Source organism: Natrix helvetica, assembly GCF_964273705.1.
Source record: "Natrix helvetica genome assembly, chromosome: 1".
In the NCBI taxonomy this organism is placed as follows: domain Eukaryota; kingdom Metazoa; phylum Chordata; class Lepidosauria; order Squamata; family Natricidae; genus Natrix; species Natrix helvetica.
Genome location: NC_138548.1, coordinates 358,384,296 through 358,407,109, shown reverse-complemented (window position 1 = coordinate 358,407,109; position 22,814 = coordinate 358,384,296). Strand labels below are relative to the sequence as shown.

The 22,814-nt window shown below is 46.2% G+C and overlaps 2 protein-coding genes across 3 annotated transcripts in view; both read right to left on the bottom strand.

Moving 5' to 3' along the window:
• The window catches only part of LOC309397742 (uncharacterized protein), a 295,216-nt gene extending 274,175 nt beyond the window's left edge, over window positions 1–21,041 (bottom strand). Inside the window, exon 1 of the mRNA XM_081964036.1 lies at window positions 20,919–21,041. The gene's annotated coding sequence lies outside the window, so the exon portion shown is untranslated. The remainder of the gene's footprint in view (window positions 1–20,918) is intronic.
• On the bottom strand, window positions 8,715–18,742 carry LOC309398099 (zinc finger protein 213-like). 2 transcript variants are annotated; one of them, XM_081964650.1, is made up of 6 exons: window positions 18,187–18,742; window positions 15,791–16,305; window positions 15,427–15,544; window positions 15,225–15,277; window positions 14,258–14,384; window positions 8,715–10,698 (listed from the first exon to the last, which is right to left on the bottom strand). In XM_081964650.1, the coding sequence occupies exons 2-6, from the start codon at window positions 16,235–16,237 to the stop codon at window positions 9,932–9,934; spliced, it is 1,512 nt and encodes a 503-aa protein (XP_081820776.1). In that variant the 5' UTR covers window positions 16,238–16,305; window positions 18,187–18,742; the 3' UTR covers window positions 8,715–9,931. The 2 variants fall into 2 exon arrangements, with proteins under 2 accessions (XP_081820776.1, XP_081820775.1); XM_081964649.1 differs by having other exon boundaries at window positions 15,225–15,307; window positions 18,187–18,740.
• Window positions 21,042–22,814: the final 1,773 nt, after the last annotated feature.

Below are 22,814 nucleotides of genomic sequence, written 5' to 3'. Positions count from 1 at the left end.
AAAAGAGAAACCCTGGATGTAAATATTGCTTCTCTCGAGACAGACTCTCAACAGCTGTGCCAGTGGTGTAGGGGCATCATGCAGGGTTCCCAATCTTGCGACCCGGGTTCGAGTCCTGGCTGGTGCATGCCTCCTTCCACCTTTTGCTCTTCAAGTAAGGCCCGGGGTCTTCCACTGTTTTTGGTTTCTGAAGATAACGAGAACTGAAGCCCCAGAATGACTATGACTGGAATAAGTGACAGCTGAGATGTTTTTTTTTTAAAAAAAAACAATATTTGTTTTTGAACAACAAACATAAAAATAAAAAATAAAAAAAACCATCTTCCATTACAAATTGTAGAAAGTGTGTCAGTTGGTTACAGTATTTCCATGCATCTCTTCCATAGTCACCACCTGCTTTTCACATCAAATTGCATATTTTAAATTCACCTTTCTTCATGTGTATCACAATTATTATATCTCAACCTTAGTTTGACTATAATTGTTTTTACGTCCTTTTATATCTAATATTCAAAATCTACAATAGGATTATATGATAACATTCCATTAAATCATCCTAATATCATCCAATCAGAATACATCTTTATAACATATTCTATATAAAATTTTAAACCTCCTCTCATAATCTCTGTGGGTTGTTTACATAAAATTTCATATTATCAAACTAACCAGAGCTGAAGCCCCAGAATGCCTATCAGTGGAAGAAGTGACAGTTGAGATGGGATTTGAATCCATGCATACAGAGCACAGGGGGTTAGCTCTCCGTCAGCTCCCCCACTCAGCCATCTTTTCGAGGGAAGGGTACCTGCAGGTGCTCCTGGGTGAACTCAAAATAACCCCCGCTCTTCTGATCAACAGCCAGACCCCTTGACCCCTTGGGCTCTAGAGTTCCCCTCAGCCTCCTTGAAGAGCTGGTGCCAATCTCTCTCCCCCAAGTGGACCATAGGCAGCTTTGCACCGTCCAAGCCTCTTGCAATTCCTGTGGTCGTCATCTGTCTTCTTTGAAGTGCAAGGAGGGCTGGTTGGATGGAGACTCTATCAAGCCTGATAGGATGACCAGAGGATGGGATGAGATAGGATGGGAGGAAAGAGAAGGAAAAAAAAGGCGGGGGGAAGAAAAGTCAGGACAATTTTCTGGCCAGTTTCACTTACTTTGCTGTGAAAATGAACCTTCCTGAAAATTCCAGTTGCAGAATGATGGATCGGTTGGAAGCAAAAGCTTTCCCTGGCCGGGAATCGAACCCGGGCCGTGGCGGTGAGAGCGCCAAATCCTGACCACTAGACCACCAGGGAAGGACAAAGTGGCTGTCATCCCTCCAGCTTCTCCTTGGAAGGGATATCAACTCCGAGAGCAGGAAAGATTCCCAGTGAAGAGAATGTCACACTGTAAGTGCTGGATTGATGCAACGGAAGCATCTCCTGCCACAGAGATGGAGGCTTTGCATCCTCTTCTTTACTGCTGCAGAATGTGAAGCCATAAAACTGTTAAGGCCTTTATTCTCTAGTTTTGGGCTCAGGACAACTAATCTTCATTGGTCAATGGCTTAAAAGCATCCCCTGCTCCCCCATTCCCTTTTGGATAAGGGAGAAGAGAATGTGGGATGCTCCTTGATCTTTGTATGGGGGGAGGTATTTCCCACACTTATTTGGATCTTGGAATGGCTGTGATGCTGAGAAAAAGAAGTGTTTCTGCCTGGTTTCGAACCAGGGACCTTTTGCGTGTGAGGCAAACGTGATAACCACTACACTACAGAAACCAGAGGTATGGGTGCCTCTCAACTGGTATGCCCATATCTTTGGCTGATCATTCAAGGTTAAATAATTGTTATGCCTTAGAAACGTTTGCCCTCCAGAGCACAGAGCTCATGGAGCAGATGGCTAAATATTTAAATATGGCAGAAAAAAATAGAGAAGTTGGGATCTGCAGTTCTAAGATAAAGAACCCAAGAGATAAACATTCTGTAACTTCCATCTAATATTGGTCAACTCATCAAACAGGCCGTCCCTGGGTGGGCTCGAACCACCATCCTTCTGGTTAACAGCCAGACGCGCTAACCCATTGCGCCACAGAGACCTGGCACAGGCCTCCCTCTCGCTTCCCCCCACTTCAGCATCCATAGCTGGGCTGGCTAGACAGCAATAAGACACCTTGGTCACCAGACCCAGCGTGTTCCTCTCTCCCTCCGTCAGATGGGAAAAGAGAAACCCTGGATGTAAATATTGCTTCATTTGAGACAGACTCTCAAGAGCTGTTCCAGTGGTGTAAGGGCATCATGCAGGGTTTCCAACCTTGTGACCCGGGTTCTAGTCCCGGCTGGTGCATGTCTCCTTCCGCCTTTTGCTCTTCTAGGATGTACAGGGAGCATCACCACATGAGGTTTTGATCCCGGATTCTGTTTTAGGGGGAGAAGAGAAATGATCTTGATGGTTGGCACTGACGTCACTTTGGATCCTCAGCAGGAAGCCAAATGTAGAAGTAACTTCAGGATGTCCTCCTCTTGGGCATTCCTCTGCTTTTGGTTTGTGAGGATAACCAGAGCTGAAGCCCCAGAATGCCTATCAGTGGAAGAAGTGACAGTTGAGATGGGATTTGAATCCATGCATACAGAGCACAGGGGGTTAGCTCTCCGTCAGCTCCCCCACTCAGCCATCTTTTCGAGGGAAGGGTACCTGCAGGTGTTCTTGGGTGAACTCAAACAACCCCCGCTCTTCTGATCAACAGCCAGACCCCTTGACCCCTTGGGCTCCAGAGTTCCCCTCAGCCTCCTTGAAGAGCTGATGCCAATCTCTCTCCCCCAAGTGGACCATAGGCAGCTTTGCACCGTCCAAGCCTCTTGCAATTCCTGTGGTCGTCATCTGCCTTCTTTGAAGTGCAAGGAGGGCTGGTTGGATGGAGACTCTATCAAGCCTGATAGGATGACCAGAGGCTGGGATGAGATAGGATGGGAGAAAAGATGGGGCGAAAGGGAGGAAAGTTTCTGGCCAGTTCAGCTTACTTTCCTATGAAAATGAACCTTCCTGAAAATTCCAGCTGCAGAATGATGGATAGGTTGGAAGCAAAAGGTTTCCCTGGCCGGGAATCGAACCCGGGCCGTGGCGGTGAGAGCGCCAAATCCTGACCACTAGACCACCAGGGAAGGACAAAGTGGCTGTCATCCCTCTGGCTTCTCCTTGGAAGGAATATCAACTCCGACAGCAGGAAAGGTTCCCAGTGGAGGGAGTGTCACACTGTAAGTGCTGGATTCATGCAACGAAAGCATTTCCCTGCCACAGAGATGGAGGCTTTGCATCCTCTTCTTTACTGCTGCAGAATGTGAAGCCATAAAACTGTTAAGGTCTTTTTTTTTCTGTAGTTTTTGGCTCATGATGATTAAATCTTCTTTGGTCAATGGTTTTAAAGGATCCTCTGCTTCCCTATTCCCTTTTTGATAAGGGAGAAGAGAATGTGGGATGCTCCTTGATCTTTGTATGGGGGGGGGGGGGTATTTCCCACACTTATTTGGATCTTGGAATGGCTGAGGTGCTGAGAAAAAGAAGTGTTCCTGCCTGGTTTCGAACCAGGGACCTTTTGCATGTGAGGCAAACGTGATAACCACTACACTACAGAAACCAGAGGTATGGGTGCCTCTCAGCTGGTATGCCCATATCTTTGGCTGATCATTCCAGACTGTTATTTCTATAATACGATAGGTTGAATAATTGTTATGCCTTAGAAACATTTGCCCTCCAGAGCACAGAGCTCATGGAGCAGATGGCTAAATATTTAAATATGGCAGAAAAAAATAGAGAAGGTGGGATCTGCAGTTCTAAGATAAAGAACCCAATAGATAAACATTCTGTAACTTCCATCTAATATTGGTCAATTCATCAAACAGGCCGTCCCTGGGTGGGCTCGAACCACCATCCTTCTGGTTAACAGCCAGACGCGCTAACCCATTGCGCCACAGAGACCTGGCACAGGCCTCCCTCTCGCTTTCCCCCACCTGAGCATCCATAGATAGGCTGGCTAGACAGCAATAAGATACCTTGATCACCAGACCCAGCGTGTTCCTCTCTTCCTCCGTCAGATGGGAAAAGAGAAACCCTGGATGTAAATATTGTTTCTCTCGAGACAGCCTCTCAACAGCTGTGCCAGTGGTGTAAGGGCATCATGCAGGGTTTCCAACCTTGCGACCCGGGTTCGAGTCCCGGCTGGCATGTCTCCTTCCACCTTTTGCTCTTCTAGGATGTACAGGGAGCATCACCACATGAGGTTTTGATCCCGGATTCTGTTTTCATTGAGAGAAAAAGAGTCACGTTCTTGGTGGCTGTCATGGACCTCATGTTGCATTTTCAGCAGGAGTGACAAATGTAGAAATAATTTCCTGAGATCCCCATTCTTGCCAATGGGGGCGCGATTCAAATCCAGGGTTAGGGAGCATGGGGCAGTCACAGTTCAGCACTTTTGCCTCTCAGCCATTATACAAAGGGAAGGTTGGAGTGCATAACATCAGACATGTCACTAAAAGCCCAAATCATGAAACTGTGACTCATTCTCTTTGGCAATGTCCTGCAGGAGAATTCACCGGACAAAGCTGTTACGTTTGCAAGAGTTACTGGCAAAAGGAAACCAGGCCATCGAAGAGCATTGTGGCTGGGCACCATCGAAGCTGAATTGGCCATGGTGGGTTGTCAACCTAATTTTCAAAGCACCTGAAGGCCAGACAAGGAATAATTGTTGGAAATTGATAGAGAGTTTCAACCTAAAAAGAAGGATAAATTTTCTGACAGAGGGAACAATCAACCAATGGAACAAAGGTTGCCTTCAGAATTGTGGGAGCTCCATCATGGGAGGCTTTCAAGAAGAGACTGGACTGCCATCTGTTAGAAATGGTGTAGGGTCTTCTGCTTGAGCAGGGGGTTGGACGATGACCTACAAGGTCCCTTCCAACTCTGTTGTTATATTCTAACTTTGAACTGACACTAGCCACAGCATAGAAAAACTCAAAGAAGTACAAGATTGGAATATGTGGAGAGACGTGGCCCATAGAATTGTTAAGAGTCTGATTTGACTGAATGGGTAACATCATCACCACAAAGGGTAGGATACCTGCAGCTGTTCAACAGCCAGACCCCATGACTCTTTGTGTGCCTCAGAAATGTGGCATGCCTGTTGTGGCCCAGCAGGATCCGGTTGAGCTGCTGATGAACTCGGATAGCGAGGAACCATATGAGTCTGCCCTGGGTGATGTGGAAGACCCTGTGCAGGGTTCAGATCCAGAGCAGGGACCAGAGGGGCTGTTGGCCACCAGGAGGCGCCTGAGGCATGGAGCAGTGGGGAGGATCAAAGGCAGTTTGTCCCTGATGCTAGATTGAGAAGGGCTGAGAAACGGAAGCAGCAACTCCGTAGGCAGACTCACAGAAGATGATTAAGCACAGGTGGTTGTGGATTGGTCCCCTCCCAAGAGAGCTTATAGGTGAGGCGTTGGGAGGGGACATTTGCAGGAAACAACCATTCGAATTAGTAGTGAAGAAAATCTGTCTGTATATTCTAGACGTGTCTGTTCGTTTGGACTATCTGCGTTGTTCATTTGAACTATCTCGGTTGCTGCTAAGCTACGCTGCTTGAAAGTGAGTTGTCTGGGCTCTCCGCCAAAGGAGTCGTTATCTTGGTAATTAAACAGTGGCAAACAGCCAAGCCTGTGTTCTGGTTTATTCACAGGCCGGGGGGCGGGGTCAGAACACATACCATTCCACCTCAACCTACTTAAAGTGCTGACACCCACCTGTGCCCCCCCGCCCCCCCATGGATCATAGGCAGCTTTTTACCCTCCAAGTCTCTTGCAATTCTGCAGTTGTCTATGGTGATTCTCAATCACCCAGGTCATGGTTATCCTAAAGCTGCTTTTTTCAGGAGGCAACTGGACTTCCTTGTTTTTCTCTGAAGACTTTTCGCTTTTCCTCCAAGAAGCTTCTTCAGCTCTGACTGGACGGTGGGGAATGGAATGTCTGCAAGGAATATCAATCCTTCCGTTCCCCACCATCCAATCAGAGCTGAAGAAGCTTCTTGAAGGAGAAGCGAAACGTCAGGGAAAAACAAGGAAGTCCAGTTGCCTCCTGAAAAAAGCAGCTTTGGAAATCCCTGCAGTCATCATCTGCCTTTTCTGAAGGTCCAAGGGAGGCTGGTTGCATGGAGACTCTGTCAATCCAACTAGAGGACCAGAGGGTGGAGTGGAATAGGGAGGCAAGAGAAAGGGAAGCCAGGGCAATTTCCTGGCCAATTCAGCCTATCTTGCCATGAAAAGGAGCCTCCCTGAAAATTCCACCTGCAGGATGTTGGATGGTTTGGAAGCAAAAGCTTTCCCTGGCCGGGAATCGAACCCGGGCCGCAGCGGTGAAAGCGCTGAATCCTGACCACTAGACCACCAGGGAAGGACAAGGTGGCTTTTGTCTCTCCAGCTTCTTCTTGGGTGGGGCATCAGCTCCAGCCTCGGGTTCTGCAAGTGGGACGGTTGGCAAGAAAGCAGGAGTGTCCTTTCCTTTGAGACTTTCACTTTCTCCCTGCTTGGAAAAACCCCAACTGTTGGTGGCCTGCAGAGAGACCCCTGCCCCACCCACCCGGGTTTTCAGGCAGAGGTGCCAGAAGGTATGGAGATGCTTCCTCAAAACCTTCTCACAGCACCCATCAGTGTCAAAGTTGTTAGGCTTGCTATCTTCCAGCTGACCGACATGGCATCTCCCTGGTGGCCTACAGGATGAGTGTCAGGCCTGGAAGCCATCTTTTGCACTGGGCCTTCAGGCCTGCCACATTTAGTGCTATGGGAAAATGGAAGGGGGGAATTATATGGCGTGTGGGAGATATATTGAGAAGGAATGGAAAGTTTTCCTTCCCCCTCGATCGAGGTGTGGATCGTCGCCCCTCCTTGTTAGCATATCTCCAGATAAGAAATAAAAACCGATAACATGTTCTAATTAAAAACAAACTTTAATATAAAAATAAACCAATCTATCTAATTGTTACATTTTGGCAAGAGCAATTGTCGCCCACCTTCTTGGCAGACGAACAGAAGATCAAAAGTCTCTGGAATGTGTGATGTATTAAGAAACATGTTAAAAAGCATGCGCAGTAAATCACTTGCTGATAAGGCCTATGACCTGCACAGTAACTCTTCGGCTCGGCTAGCAAACAATTAACGCAGTGACATATATAGTCAAAATAACATTCCTTTCTCAGAGACTCAAGGACATCTTGCCCTGCACCTGGAGTAGCGGGACCGGGAGGCATCTCCAGTTAGGACGGTGACTGATTGGGACATGTGGGTGCTGGGCAGGGACCTGGGCTTTCATTTGGGTGGGAAAACCTGGACTATTTCAGATTCGGGTTTTCCCAGATGTGCCAATATGACATCTCTAATAAAATGGAACTTTGAGGAACTTCAGGCCTTGGAGTCTTCTTTTGTTGGGGTGTTACTTGGAACCCTGATTATACCCTTTCTCCAACATCCCAGAGGAAAGAGGCCAACTTGATGCCCAGAGCCTCCATCAAGTTGGAAGAGCCCCACCACCACCACCACATCAAGCATGGGACGAGGAAAGCCCCACCCTCACCCAAAAAATGTATTAGCTTGGAGGCTCTCGGAATGAGGAAATTCTGGGGCCTCCTTTTCCAGATTGGATTAGAAGTCGGCTATTTCCTGTACTTGCTTGGAGCTTAGAATGGCTGCAATGCAGAGAAAAGATCTGTTTCTGCCTGGTTTCAAACCAGGGAACTTTTGCGCATTAGCGAAATTGATAACCACTGCACCATCGATACGGATAGCTTCCAACCACCCTACCCATATATTTTGCCCGCCATCCCAGCCTGGTGCCCGCAGCAACAGATGGGCTAAAGGCACAATATTCCTTAGTGTTTTGTGCTCATGCAGATCCCGGAGGCAGGGAAAAGAATGAAGGAGTAAAATTTAAGACAGGATCTCAAATAACTGCGCCATGGATATAGGGGTCATCAGACATGGTTCCCAATCTTGCAACCTGGGTTCAAGTGCCTTCTTTCACCTTTGACCTTTCTGGGATCTGCCAATGTTTTCATCCCAGTGGGAGAAAAAGGGCCATGACTTCAAATGGAATATAACAGGGGTGTCAAACTCAAGGCCCGTGGCTCAGATCCAGGCAACGGGGTACTTTAAATCTGGTTCGCAGTGCTGCCCTGGAAACAGCGAAGGACTGACCCGCAGTGCCTCTGCCACAGAAAATGGAGCTCAAGCTCCATTTTCACTGGCAGAGGGTTGCAGGAGGCAGTCACAGCTAAAAAGAGAGCTTGGGAGCCCGTTTTCATTGGCAGAGAGCTTGGGCCGCCACAGACGCCCCCCACACGTGTGACATTGAACTGGCCATGCCCCCCTGCCCCCGCGATCAAACACAACCCTGCTGTGGCCCTCAATGAAATTGAGTTTGACACCCCTGGAATGGAAGCTATGAAAGTCAAAGAGAACCCTGGCATCAGATGTGAGGACGGTGTCATTGAGGGTACCAAGGTCGGATCTGAGACTTGGGGCTCTTATCTCCTGCTGTAAATTCAGGTCTTTGGACAAATTAGTTTCTCCTCAACTTCTCCACTTAAGTCTCCTGTTAAGCGACCGTTTCAAGCTAGCATGAGAATCCAAAACCCTCCAAACATCTCATGCTTGTAATTTGCAATCGACCCAAAGTTCATTAAATAGATGACTCAAAAATAATCAAGTTAACACAATTTAGTTAATTTAATCTCAGGTTTTAGGTAAATGTAAAAAACAAAATCTATTTTAGCCTTTGTCTGGGTCCTGACCACTCCAGAGAAAACCAGAATTTGGGACTTTCACTGGAGAAGCATTTGCATGTCCATCTGTAGGACTTCTAAATCATAGTTCCTTTCCAGAATTCTTCCTCTGAAGTTTCTTCCGTACATTTATACAGGTTTGTGGTGAAGATTCTGTGATAAGTTCTCAGTTCAAATTTAGTTACTTTCATCCCCATGAAATAGAAATTCCTTTGTAAAAATTGCAGCACTTTCCAATATGGAGATATGATGATTGTCCTATTCCCCCGGGTTCCAAAAATCTCTTTCCTCGGCTGATGCTTGACTGTGACCTCAACATGCTTTAAGTTCTTTTTTTCACTCTTACATAAAGCAAAACAAGGAAAGAAAGGAAAGGAAAGGAAAGGAAAGGAAAGGAAAGGAAAGGAAAGGAAAGGAAAGGAAAGGAAAGGAAAGGAAAGGAAAGGAAAGGAAAGGAAAGGAAGGAAGGAAGGAAGGAAGGAAGGAAGGAAGATCACAAGATAGGAGACAGACGCTGAACTGCTTCTTCCAATTCAGGATCAGTAAAATTTCTTCCCCAACTATTGCTGTCGTTGGGCTTCATAATAAGAAGTAAGGATGGAAACGTAGATTGTAATAAGATTAAGGGAAGGAGAAACAACTTGAATTCTAGAAAGGGATGGAGGGTTATACACTTCTGGTCTGAAGGGAGAAATGCCAATCAACTTTTCTCTACCTGAGACACAGCAGGGATATATTGTTCAGATGGAGTCCCTCCAAACACAATTGGGGAATCTGCAACTATTAACTAATACGCAGGACACATTGCTGGCAGAGCAGTTAATTTCCGCTATCTCCATTGTTACATTTTCTTTGCAACCTCCTACTTAGCAAAACCACAATTATGATTTAGGATTCATCTTGTTCTGATCTGGATTAGAAAGGTAATTTATGTGGGCATATCGAAGTAGGTTTGATATTTATTATTATTCAAATGGACCCTTGGGTGAGATTTTAGACAACTATTTGTATTGAAGCTCTTCCTGCACTCCCTGCATTGATAACACTGCTCCCCTCTGTGGAACCTTTCATGGTAAATGAGAGCTACGACTTCTCAAGCTCTTTTCACTGATACGGTTTCCCCCCTCTGGGGATCCTTTAATGGAACACAATTCCTCCTAATCCCTTTCCACATATTTTTCCGTGCTCCCTGCATTGACAGGGATTCCCCCCTGAGTGGCGACTCATTTTATGCCTACTAAGATCACCTTTGAATCTAAAGCTCTTCCCACACTCCATGCACGGATATGGCTTCTCTCCTGTGTGGATCCTCTTGTGGGAATTAAGAGTAGTCCTACGAGTAAAGCTCTTTCCACACTCCATGCATTGATATGGCTTCTCTCCTGTGTGGGTTATCTTGTGTGAATTAAGATTACTCCTACGAGTAAATATCTTTCCACATTCCATGCATTGATATGGCTTCTCTCCTGTGTGGATCTTCTTGTGGGAATTAAAAGTAGTCCTACGAGTAAAGGTCTTTCCACAATCCATGCATTTATAAGATCTTTTTCCTTTGTGATCCCTTTCATGTCTTCTAAGAGAGTGATTATAAGAGAAGCTCTTTCCACACTCCTTGCAAGTATTTGGTTTCTCTTCTGAATGTGTTTTCTTATGGAAAATCAAATAATCCGATGTATTAAAGTTCTTTCCACACTCCATGCTTTGATATGGTCTTTCTCCCATATCAATGATTGTATAGTTACGAAGTCGACTGACCCAAGGAAAGCCTTTTTTAATTCCATTTTGTAATTGCTTTGTTTCATCACTCTTTGGTTGCATCTGATCAGCAAATTTCTCTTTTCTGTCTTTCGAGTGGATTGCTTGGCGTTCCTCCTTGCAATTCTTACTCTCTTGCCCATTAAAGCCTTGAAAAAGCAAAATGAAAATTGTCAGAAAACTACGGAAATGATTAAAGATCAAACTTTTTCTGCTAAAATTTATCTGATCAATATATTTTTGTCTGCTTTGTTGACTAATATGAAGATCTGAACTAAGGTTTTACCAAATATGCATTTCCAAGTGGGCTCCTATCAGGTTCGTACATCAGGAACGGATCATGTCACAACGAACCTAAGATAAAACCCTGATCTAATCTTTGACCACCAGTGTATTGATGACCTGGGTCAGTCACATTGTGTTATGAACTCCTGAAATGCTTTGGATACCATATCATCACGCCAGGGGCAGCAACTTACCCACCAGCTTCCCAATTTCAATGAAAGTCTCATTTCCACTTGTCTGCAGAGCAGTGCCTTTCAAAACCAATAGGACTTTCTGGATGGCAATAGCTCCCCACTTCCAATTTGGGATGATGTCAAACTCAGGGGCCAAGTTGAGCCCATTTCAGGGCACGTCCAAATCTTGCTTATGCATGCCAATCAGTTGCTTCATCCACCATCAGGTCATGTCAAAGAACATTATTATACACTAAATTGGTGTTCAATAGCAGCCATTCAGCATCAATACAAGGAAGGCAGAAATTTGCTTAAGGGAGGCCATCCTATCCCTGCATGCAGCCCACCCCACAATTTCCTGCTATAATCTTCTACGGCATGGAAATATATCATCATCATCATCATCATCATCATCATCATCATCATCATCATCATCTTACCCACTGTCTATCCAGGATGAAGGCCTCTTCCACATGTTTCCAACCAATGCGGTCATTAGTTGTCTCTCTTTTTTTTGCCAATTGTCTCTTTCGTGGAAATAAATAAATATGAATATTTTGCCTTTTATGAGCAGAAGGAACTTGGAAAGATACCCATTTCATTTCTGTGAAAATGGATACCTGTGCAGTGTTCCAATTTTCCTTTCAATAAATTTCTTTGTTGCATAGAGGCAGTTTGGTCTACTGGTTAAGGCGCTACACTAGAAAACCAGACGCCTTGAGGACTAGCTTCTCCTTAAGCATGAATGCCACTTGGGTGACTTTGGGCCAGTCTCTCTCTTAGCTCGCCCATGTCACAAGGTTGTTATTACAGAGAAAAATAGGAGATGGAAGGAGTATTTAGTATGCCCGCTGCTTTATTTACAGGCAGTCCTCAAGATACAACCTTAATGGAACCTGTCAGGGTGTAAATTCAGCCCTGTATTTAATGAGGGATGAACCATGCTCTTTCCTTGAAGAATACTTGATAATTAAGCAAAATAAACCCAAGATATATTCTAAGAAGCACATTTTATTGTAAAGAAAATTTAAAAAAACAAAACTTACTAGCTAATGATTATATTTTGGCAGCATTCCTGCCTACCACCTTGGCAGGCGAACAAAAGAAGCAATAATAATGATGAAAGAATGTGGACATGCGTAGTGAGTTTAGTGATAAGAGTCAGATCAGTCTACCGTATGTCTTAGAGTTGAAGCACAGCTGGCAAACAACAAAAAAAAAAAACGCAGTGACAGAACCCACCCATTACTACTGCAGGTTGCACAGTCTTTAGGTGAAATGTGTCACCTAATGACCCTCCCATTCCTGTCCTCCCCGATGAAACATATAACCAATGTTCTAATTGTTAAGTGGAGCACTTGGAGTGGCTCCTAAGTGGGGGAGGATGTTGGTGGTCTACTACAGGCCTGGGCTCACTTGCCCTTGTCCCCAAGCCACCCCATGGTCCACTTCTCATGCCTTGGGTCCCAACAAGGCTTCTCCTACTTCCACCTGGTCCTCCCAGAGTTTAGGCCTGGTTCACACCCCACCAGGCCAAACTCCGAGGCCTTCCAGAGCACTGGAATGATTCCCTTCTTTGCGCAGCTACATGACACGGTTCCAAATATGGCAGCCTTTTTGTCCCAGCATCAAAATGGTGACAATGGTCTGGTTACCACCAACCAGCCCAGGGACAAACTGCTTTGTTTTGCTGATTTAAGAAGCTCTGCACAATGGTTTCTTCAGCATTCAGAAGCATCTGCAGCTCTGTGGTGACCTCTCTAAGGCAGCAGAATGAAGCAGTTTGTCCGGCAGTGGGCATTTTGTCTGTGCCTATTTGTGGGTGGGGACAAAATGGCAGCTTGTATTTGGATTACTGCTGCATGGCCTGGAGACAAACGGCTTCGTCTTGCTGCCTGCACAGTGCTGAAGCTTTCTGCTGCATCCAGAAGCTTCGGCAACACTAGGCCGACTTCTCTAAGGCAGCAAAATGAAGCCATTTCTCTGGTGGCTGCCATTTTGTCCCACCCACAAATGAGTGGGGACAAAATGGCGGCTGCATCTGGATTGCCACCATCCAGCCCCGGGACACCTGCCCTGCCCTCTTTCTACAACATGAGGTCCGGAGAGCTTCGGAAAGTAAACGTGGGTGTTATGCCTTGGCAGCTGGCAACAGACAAGCCATGCCTGATTGGCTAAGGCGCGGCTTGGCTGAACGCGGGCTGTCAGACGATTCTGATTGGCCGTCCTGTTTGACAGCTCCGTATAAATAGCTGTCAAGCAGGCCAATCTTTTACAGTGGGGTGGGATGGGCCTGTGAGGAGCAGGCCCAAGTGTTGAAGGATTCTGGCAAGTTTGGATAGGGAGAGAAGGGGCCACTCACTAGTAGGTGGGACAAAATGGCAACCGCCAGAGAAATTGCTTCATTTTGCTGCCTTAGAGAATTTGGCAGAGTGTTGCAGAAGCTTCTGAATGCAGCTGAAAGCTTCAACATGGTGCGGAACTTGTTAGGGCAGCAAAAAAAAAAGGAGTTTGTTTCTGGGCCATGTAGTAGCCGCCCAAATACAGCCGCCATTTTGTTTTAACCTTGAAACATGGTCATATGTAGCTTTTTTTTGAGGGGGGGGCGGTCTGTCGTACTTCAGAATGCTCATCAATTGGCCTGTTGTATCTCGAAGGTTACCTGCACTAAAAAAAATTATACAGGGCAGGATGTAAATTTAAAAAGGGCTAATATATATAAATGCAACACAAATGTAACAAGGCAACATTAAAAAAATGGCTTTCTGCCTGGATGGCTCCTAGGGTGAGCCGATAGACAGAAAAGGGAAGCAGTATGCTCCCTCCCATATTTGGGCACACCAGGGGTTGTGACACAATACATATCTATTTCCCTGGCTTAGCTGATAAAGGAGGAGAGCCTGTGGCTTAGTGGCTAATACAACTGCCTAATATGTAATACAGCCCAGGTTCAATTCCCAGTAAGGGTATGGCTAGTTGATGAGAGCTAAATAGCTTGAAATAGATCTATACTAGTCTCCCTTTAATTATCAGCACTATCTATCTATCTATCTATCATCTATCTATCTATCTATCTATCTATCTATCTATCTATCTATCTATCTATCTATCTATCTATCATCTATCTATCAAATCAGCTAGTTGCATCTACTCACTTATTTCACTTAATCTATTTTTTTAAATAACATCTAAGCCCCCTCTCGGACTCCATGACTTTTCTATGTTTCTGAGCAGAGAGAGGGGTTCTTACCCAGAGAAGCCAGATTCCTGGAATTCTCCAGCATGACTTCTCCATGGAGAGCTTTTTGGGCAGGATCCAGTTGAGACCACTCTTCCTTGGAGAAATATACGGCCACGTCATCCAAAGACACAAAATCCTGAACAAAGAAAGAAGTTTCCCTATTAATAGATAATCCCAAGCATAATTTGGCAGTTTTCTTCCACCAATTCAAGGAGAGAGATGCAATGGGTACAGTGGACATCTTGTGCAGAATTCAAAATCTCACAGCTTTTGGCTAATGGCACAACTGAAGTTTGCTGCAGGACCTGGGATACCTTTCAGTGAAGGGAACTAAAAAAAGTCTTCTGGGTTAAAAATGGGGGTTAGGTCTTAAACCTACTACTTATCAGTGGCTCCAATTCTTTGTAGGTTGGGCAGAGCAAAATAGTGGTGAAACCCGCCCTGAAATTTTTGCCAATGGCTTACTTTATCCAGTGAGGGAGCAACTCTGCCCCCATTTCACACCTTCATGGAAGTGTTGGGTGCAGTTGTAATGGTAGATGACTATGGCCGTGGGGGACAGAAGGAAGATTTCCGGTTGAGACAACATCTGGTCAGTGAAATCTAAGTCTGAAGCAGGAGGGTGGAGAAAGCTTATCAGAAGGAACAGGTAGGCTAAACTGAATGTGAAATTTTAATGACCTGATCCAAAGGTGTGCTGCTTAGAAACAGCAATACTATACACCAGCGCCCCCCCAATGTTTTGGGCACCAAGGGCTGGTTCCATGGAGAGGTTTTTCCGCAGACCAGAGGACGGTGAGGTGTTTCATTGTTGCCTTCCTCCTGTGAATGGAGCTTTGCTTGTTTGAGTGGCATGCCGCACATCGGTGTTATTCCACGGAATGGGAGCTGGGGACCCCTGGTATACACTGAACTCCAGCACAAAATGAAACCCATCCAGGTTTCATGAATCTTTTCTGATGTTTCTCCTCCTTACCTGAAGCCCAGGTTCAGCTACTCTTTCAGCTCCATCCCAAAGACCAGGTGATTCTAAAAAGACCGAGGACTGCTTTCTACTCTCTGTGTGAGAGAGAAAAATGGTGAAAACAGATTTGTTAAAGAGGGGGATTCTAATCAAGAGGAGCAAGGAAGAAGCTAAATGTTGAAATCTCACACCACACGGAAAGAGCTTCCGTTACCTGACGTGCGGTCCTGACTTTCATTTTTCCGGAAGCTCTCCCTGAACAGCAGCTCTTGAGAAGGTTTGGATGAATATTTCTTTTCCTTGGCATACTCGGTCACCGCTTCCAAGGATTTCTGGACACAATGTGACATGAGGAAGAAAGGAAGAGCAAAGAGATAAAAAATGAATGATCAAACTGCACCCTTAACCTAGCAGACCCCACTGTCTATCGCTGAAGCAGGAAGCTGAGAATGTAAGAATTGCCCCAAATATATCCCCTGGAAGAAGAAGGGAACAACTGGTTTAGGAAGCTCATAATCCCCCAATACCGCCAATTTGGAGAATTCCGTTTTAGAGCTGTCACGATTACATTCTCACACCTGCAACTCCTCTTGCATCTTTTCCTCCTCCTGGGTCAGCAAGAAGCCTTCGGCCAGGGACACCGCCTGGGAACTGGTCTCCGCTCCACACTCCCGCACCCATTGCTCCATCTCTGGGGGAAGGACAGCCAGGAAGTGCTCCAGGAGCACCAAGTCCAGCATCTGAGCCTTGGTGTGTTTTTCCGGCTGCAGCCACTGATGGCAAAGGAGATGAAGCTGAAAGCAAACATCTCGGGGACTCTTCCCCTCCTGGAACTGCACTTTTCTGAAGTCACAGCATTGAACTTCTGAACTCCTGGCTTCTTCTTCTTGGCTCTTCTGCCCAGGACTTCCCCCATTCTCCCCACAGCTCCAAGGCTGAGTAACTGGAGGGCCTTTCCCAACATCTGCATGCACTTGCCACTGTCTCTCCATCTTCTCTCTGGTCTTCAAAGCTGCCAAGGTCATTCAATCCTCTTCCCTCCCAAGGTCCTTCAGTCTCCGGAGGAATCAGGAAAGACTTCTAACTTACATATCTGAAATGGAAAACAAATGAAACTTCCAGAAATACAGCTTGACCAACTGAGCAGCCACAAAAACCCAAATAAGAAATTCTTAGGAACCTACTAATATCTGGGAAGAGAGGGGAAAAGCTTAGTAGGTAGACTGATTTATCTTTGTGTGGAGAAAATTATGTAGTAAGCTTCTAGATCAATTTCTGCCAAGGACTAAAAGTATTGGACAACTACATTTAAAACATGTATCTATATCTTAGTGATGCATTCAAATAATTTTGAGGACTTCTTTCAATGTTAAAGACAACCTCTGTACAATCCAGATCATAAATGTCTCAGGTCCCAAGTAGCAATTGGAACGAGTGGCTATCTAAATTGATTTAATGGATAAATCAATCAACATTTGAACTTCCAGCCAGCAGAATCCCATTCACCTTCTGGTCCAAGCCCTTAGCTGAACTCCAGAAGCCAGAATTAACAAACCACCATCCAAAGCATATCAAACTAATATCCAAGTGAATCAGCCAAAGCATGTTTAAAGCCATGTAGGCTTTAAACATGCTTTGATTGAGGCACATCGTAGAAAAAGGCACATCATTTCCCACTTTTAACCTAACCCAGTCTTTTTTCAAACTTGGCCAACATAAGATGTAATGACCCTTCCAAGGCACCTGAGGGTAGAACAAGAAGCAATGGGTGGAAACTAATCAAGGAGAGAAGCAACTTAGAACTGAGGAGAAATTTCCTGACAGTGAGAACAATTAATCAGTGGAACAGTTTGCCTCCAGAAGTTGTGAATGCCCCAACACTGGAAGTCTTTAAGAAGGTGTTGGATAGCTATTTGTCTGAAACGGTATAGGGTTTCCTGCCTAGGCAGGGGGTTGGACTAGAAGACCTCCAAGGTCCCTTCCAACTCTACTATTGTATTGTATTGTATTGACTTAAAACTCCTGGCATTTCCATTGGCCAAGTTTGAAAAACAACAACAGTGGCTTAGAGAGTACAGGTAGTCCTCAGCTTACAACAGTTCATTTAGTGACCGTTCAAAGTTACAACGGCACTAAAAAGCGACTTATCACTTTTCACACTTGTGACTGTTGCAGCGTCCCCACGATCACATGATCAAAATGCAGACGTCTGGCAACTGACTCATATTTACGACTGTTTCAGCGTCCCGAGGTCATGTGATCGCCTTGAGCAATCTTTTGACAAGACAAGTCAATGGGGAAGCCAGATTCATTTAACAACCGTATTATTACACGCGGTGATTAACTTAACAACCGTGGCAAGAATGGCGCAAAATTCACTTGGCAAACGCTTCACTAAGCAACAGAAATGTTGGGCTCAACTGTGATTGCAAGTTGAGGACTACCTGTATATAGTGTGAATGACCCATCCTAGCCTGCATTCCACCTCCCTTCATGTAACACTTTCTGGCAAAGCCAACTGGTGACAGTGGAGGAAAGCGGGCAAACAGGAAAGCGAGTTCGAATCCTTGCCCACCTTGAAGCCCGGTGAGACTTCGGCAGTCGCTTCTCTCAGCTTAGGAAAGAGGAAGCCCTTTTGAAAACGGGGCCAAGAAATTTGCAGGGAATTGTCCAGGGAGTCAAGACTGACTTGGAGGCACCAACCGGCTTTGCAAAGCCGACCCTCTCCTCCGCCCCGCGCCTAGAAGTTCCCCCCCCCCCAAGGAAATGGGCCATCTTGATTTTCCTCCTTGGAGGCAACGCATCGAGCTTTTGATTTCTTCCCTGCCTGTTCCCGTGCGTGCACAGGGGCGGCAGGGGAACATGGGACAAGGGGCTCCCCACTTTCTAGGATTCCGAACATGATGAAAGTTTTGCGTCTCTCCACGCGCGATCCAGCCCGTGGAAGAAAAACTCCCCTCCCACCCCCACTTACTGAACTCCGGAGCCAGGTCTTGGTCTCCCTCCGTGCAAGGCTTCCTTGCAGCCTCTTGGACTCCTGGAAAGGCTCAGCCTAAGAGGGAAGCAGAGCGAGGGGGAGCAGAATCGGAGAAATGGCTGGTAACGCTTTCAAACCTTTTCTGGGGAAAAAATACACCGGGCAGCACGTGTGTCTCTTGAGCTCGCAAAAGAGGCAAGCGCATGCTCAGTTCCCTCCTGAAAGCAGCGGCGGGGTGAAAGTTTCAGGTGTGTGCTCCCCGGCTTTTCCAACGGTTGCTGAGGGAGCCCCCTGGTGGACTGCGTGCGCAATGCCAAGAGGACCCTGCAAGGGCTGATGAGAGATCGTATTCTATTGGGCTGTCTGGGAATGATGGGCATTAGAGTAGAAGGTGTTTGGGAGAAATATCCAGCTGGTTCAGTTCCAAGCGGGTTGAAAGACACTGGAAACGTGGAGGCTGGTTGGAAAGATGGTTTATTGAGGAACAGGACCACATGGGTTTGAGGTCCTGGGCAGCTGACCACATGGAGTGGAGAGTGAGGGTTATTTATACCCTCTCTTGGGCCTTGAGCTTCCTGTTCCTGTGCAAGAAATGTATTTTATTGGCTGCTGTCAGACTTCCATGAGACTCTGCAGGGGACTATAGCCAACTTTGTAGGCTGTTTTGAGTCTCGGGCTTGATTGAAGCTTGCTGATGCAATGAAGGGTCTTGTATTCAGAAAGGGTGTTGTTGGGCAATATCTATTGTGTCTTAATGGCTTTGCCCTGTTTTGGATCTTGAGTGAGAGCCAATCCCATCACCCTGAGGCTGAAGTCTGGTAGATAGGCTGGGCCAGTCCTTCTCCATGGGCACCAAATACCTGCTGGGGACAGGGAGCTGAAGCTCTGAGTTTCTGTCTCCCTTAGGATTTCTCTCTCTTTTGGGGGGAAATATAATATTATGCCGGTTTTAATATTTCCTAAAATATTTCATTTCATTATTCTAGGACAGTGATGGCGAACTTATGGCACGCGTGCCACAGGTGGCACGTGGAGCCATTTGTCAGGGTACGTGAGGCGCTGCCGTGTCAGCTGGCCAGTGCACATGCGCATGCTGACCAGCTGAGTTCACCCTTTTAAAAGCCATTTTTCGCCCTCCCCAGGCTCCAGAGGCTTTATAGGAGCCTGGGGAGGGCGAAGAGAGCCTCCCCACCCCCGGAGGCCTTCATGAGCTTCCCTGAAGCCTCCAGAGTGCAAAAAACAAACCGGAAGTTTGGGAATGGACTTCCTGTTTGCTCGGACGGTCATTTTGACTGCTCCCGAGGCTTCAGGGAAGCCTCCTGAAGGTCCCTGAAGCCTTTGGAGCACTTAAAACGACCCTCCGAGGAAACCGGAAGTCACTTGACGGCTCCGGAGGCTTCAGGGACGTCCAGGAGGCTTCCCTGAAGCCTCCGGAGCAGTCAAAATGACCCTCTGAGCAAACCGGAAGTCCATTCCCAAACTTCCGGTTTGCCCGGAAGCCTCCTGAAGGTCCCTGAAGCCTTCGGAGCGCTTAAAACGACCCTCCGAGGAAACCGGAAGTCACTTCTGGTTTGCTCGGAGGGTCGTTTTGACTGCTTCGGAGGCTTCAGGGAAGCATCCTGAAGGTCCCTGAAGCCTCCGGAGCACTTCCGGAGGGGGGAGGCTGTTTTCGCCCTCCCCATGATCCTATAAAGCCTCTGGAGCCTGGGGAGGGCGAAAAAAGCATGCAAAAATGGGGGGGGTCACGCCTGTAGTGCGCGCATGTGCCCGGGGGGGGTCGTGCATTGCATTATGGGTGTGGCACGCCTCCACACGACCCCCCTGCGCTCCCCCCACTTATGGCACGCGAGGCAGAAAGGGTTTGCCATCGCTGTCCTAGGAGAAGGGTGGGTGCTAGCTTTCTACAAAGGAAAGTGTCCATAGAGGTTCAAAGTCATTCAGGTTGTGGTTGTCCCAGAGGTACTTTTCCAAAAGACAATTCTTGGTTTTCTTTGAAAACGTTTCGCTTCTCGTCCAAGAAGAACTGAAGAAGCTTATGGGATGATTTTCACAGATTTTCAAAGCGAAAGATTTTCAAAGAAAAAAAAACCCCAAGAAAATCCAATTGCCTTGGAAGAAAGGTCCATTTGGGTTCAGCTCCAAGTGGGGAAAAAGACACTGGAGACATGGAGGCTGCTTGGAAAGATGGTTTTAATGGTGGATGGGACTGTAGGAAGTTATCACCTAGCCCTCTCCCAGAAAAATGAAATATCTAGGAAATATTGATAAGGCAGAATATTATATTTTCCTGGATGTGAAAAAGGGAGAAACACATTTTAAACACTAAATTCCTACAGCTTCCTGCCCATCCCCACTTTGTCAATGGGCCATTAAGAAGGCCAAGCTAGTCCACTTTACATAATAAAGAGTTCAGCTCCAGGGGGATGGGTGTAGAGTTCTGGCAGTGACAATGAAGGCATGATAATATAAGCCTTTACTCAACTGACCACATGGCATCTGAACTCAATCAAACCTGAATTCAAACTCAGCCTAGAGGGTTGCCCCTGCATGGGCCCATGTGAGTCTGGCAACCAATCAGAATACATTTCTTACACAGGAACAGGAAACAGATGGGTGGGGCAGAACAGATTATAAAAATCCCTGCAAGCCCTTCTTCAGCCCTTCTTGTCTGCTCTTCTCCTCTCTTCCCTTCTCTTCTCTTCTCCACCAACATTGAAGCATGTGATCACCTTTTCTGTTCAGGACTCAAGCCACGTGGTCCTGTCCACCATTAAAACCATCTTTCCAAGCAGCCTCCATGTCTCCAGTGTCTTTTTCCCCACTTGGAGCCGAACCCAGAAGGACATTTCTTCCAACAATTGGCACCCCACAGATGGGACTCCAAGCTAGCCTAACAAATGGATATGGCCCAGGTAAGCCTCCCATGCCGGCACAGACCCCATTGAGTCTGTGGGTGGACTTTATCTTGGCCTTAGCCATTTGGATCTAAGCTTTAAAGGGGTTTTGAGTTTGAGCTCAAAGGCTGCCTGGAAAGAAGGTGAGTACCTCTAAATTTTAATTCTCTAAAATTTAATTTTAAAGCATGGGAAATGTGTGTATGCCTGCCTGTGTGTGACTAGTGTGTGTGAAAATGGATGGAAAAGTGAATGGATTTTTTATTTTTTTTTGTTGCTGCTGTTTTTGTCCTGTGAGAGAAAAAAGCTAAAGCCCATAAGAAAGTTAGTGAGAAAAAGGGAGGTACGCATACCCGCTCCGACAGCACCCCTCCTGGGTCACTGTGCGGCTGGTCCTCCGGGTCTCTTTCCCCAAGACTTGAAACTGTAAGAAAAGTCCCTGCGTGAAAGGGCGTGAATCGAGAGAAGGTTCCCGCGGTGAGGAACGCGTCAAAAGTCCCTCCGAAGGGCACCCCCCGAAAAGTCCCTCCGAAGGGCACCAATAAGACCCTCCGAAGGGCAAACAGAGAAAGTCCCTTCAAAAGGGTGCGAAAGGTCCTCTAAGGACGCGAAAGTAAAGCGGGGAAATACGAAGTGGCAAACCCGGCTAGGACGAAGTGAACCCACATCTAAATGGGATCATGGGAAGCGGTAGCTCGAGGGTAGCCACGGAAACCCCCCTAGGGGAGTTGTTGGGGGCCTGGGACGAAAAGCAAATGCCCGTCCTGGCCGGAATGAAGAAAAAAAGAGCAGATTGTAGAAAATGGGCTTTGCTGAAAGATGATACAGGAAAAACTAATTTGGCTGAAAAGGTACTTAAAAGGAAATGGTGGGATTTCTTTTTTCCTCTTGTCTGTCTCTTTCTCTGTCTTCTATATAACCACGTGGTTTTTGTTTGTTAAGATTTGTGCCTTCCCCAATTTAACTGAAATTCATGGTGGGAATGATTTTGTTTTTCCCTCTTTGTCTGTGTCTGTATGTCTAAGTCTTTGTGCACCCTCAAGGTAATTGTAACTAAGATGTCTCCAATCCAAAAGACAAGAATTTTAAAGTGTTCAAAGAAAGAAAGGAGTAAACTGGCAGAAATTGCCTTTGCTCAGTTTGTTGGGCCTAGAAAACTAACTGAAGCTGGGGAGAGTCTTTACTTTGTGTCTGTTTTGGCCAGCAGAAACAGAGTAAAGATATTTTTTTTCCTTCCTTCCTTGCCTATACCTTAAAGTAACAACCCAGGAAATGTTTGCAAGAAAAGTTTCATCCTTGCATTGCATTTATTGTGTGTCTAAATGATTTTACCTGTTCATTTCTTTCCTGGAGCATGTGAATCCAGACCCCATTTCTCATCTGTGATATCCCCATAATATCTGTTTATCTGCTGAGTAACTGATGGTTTTATTTTTCAAACTCTGCCTGCAAGCTATCTACCCCCCCTCCCTTACCTCTAATCCTCCAACAATGCCTTTTCTGTGGGGGAGGGAACCTTGTTCTCATGTCTTTCAGCCCTAGAAGATTGTACTCTTCAGGTGAGTATAGAGTTTTTTTTCCCTTTTGGGGGGAGGAGGAGAGTGTTGCCTTGTGTGTGCATGTATGAAATGAAGGAAATTCCTACTAAAGGTTTGCCTTCAACCTGAGTAAAAACCCTCTGCACATTTTTCTGACCAACCTACTCTATTAGTCCTAAAGTAAAAACCTGGC

What these genes read in the sequence shown, in the direction of transcription:
- LOC309398099 (XM_081964649.1), bottom strand. Translation starts at nt 16,237, where the DNA reads ATGACCTTGGCAGCTTTGAAGACCAGAGAGAAGATGGAGAGACAGTGG. An exon ending in AGATGCAAGAGGAGTTGCAG is followed by an intron (nt 15,545 to 15,790) that starts GTGTGAGAATGT and finishes CATTGTGTCCAG; the next exon opens with AAATCCTTGGAAGCGGTGAC. An exon ending in TAGCTGAACCTGGGCTTCAG is followed by an intron (nt 14,385 to 15,224) that starts GTAAGGAGGAGA and finishes TTCTTTGTTCAG; the next exon opens with GATTTTGTGTCTTTGGATGA.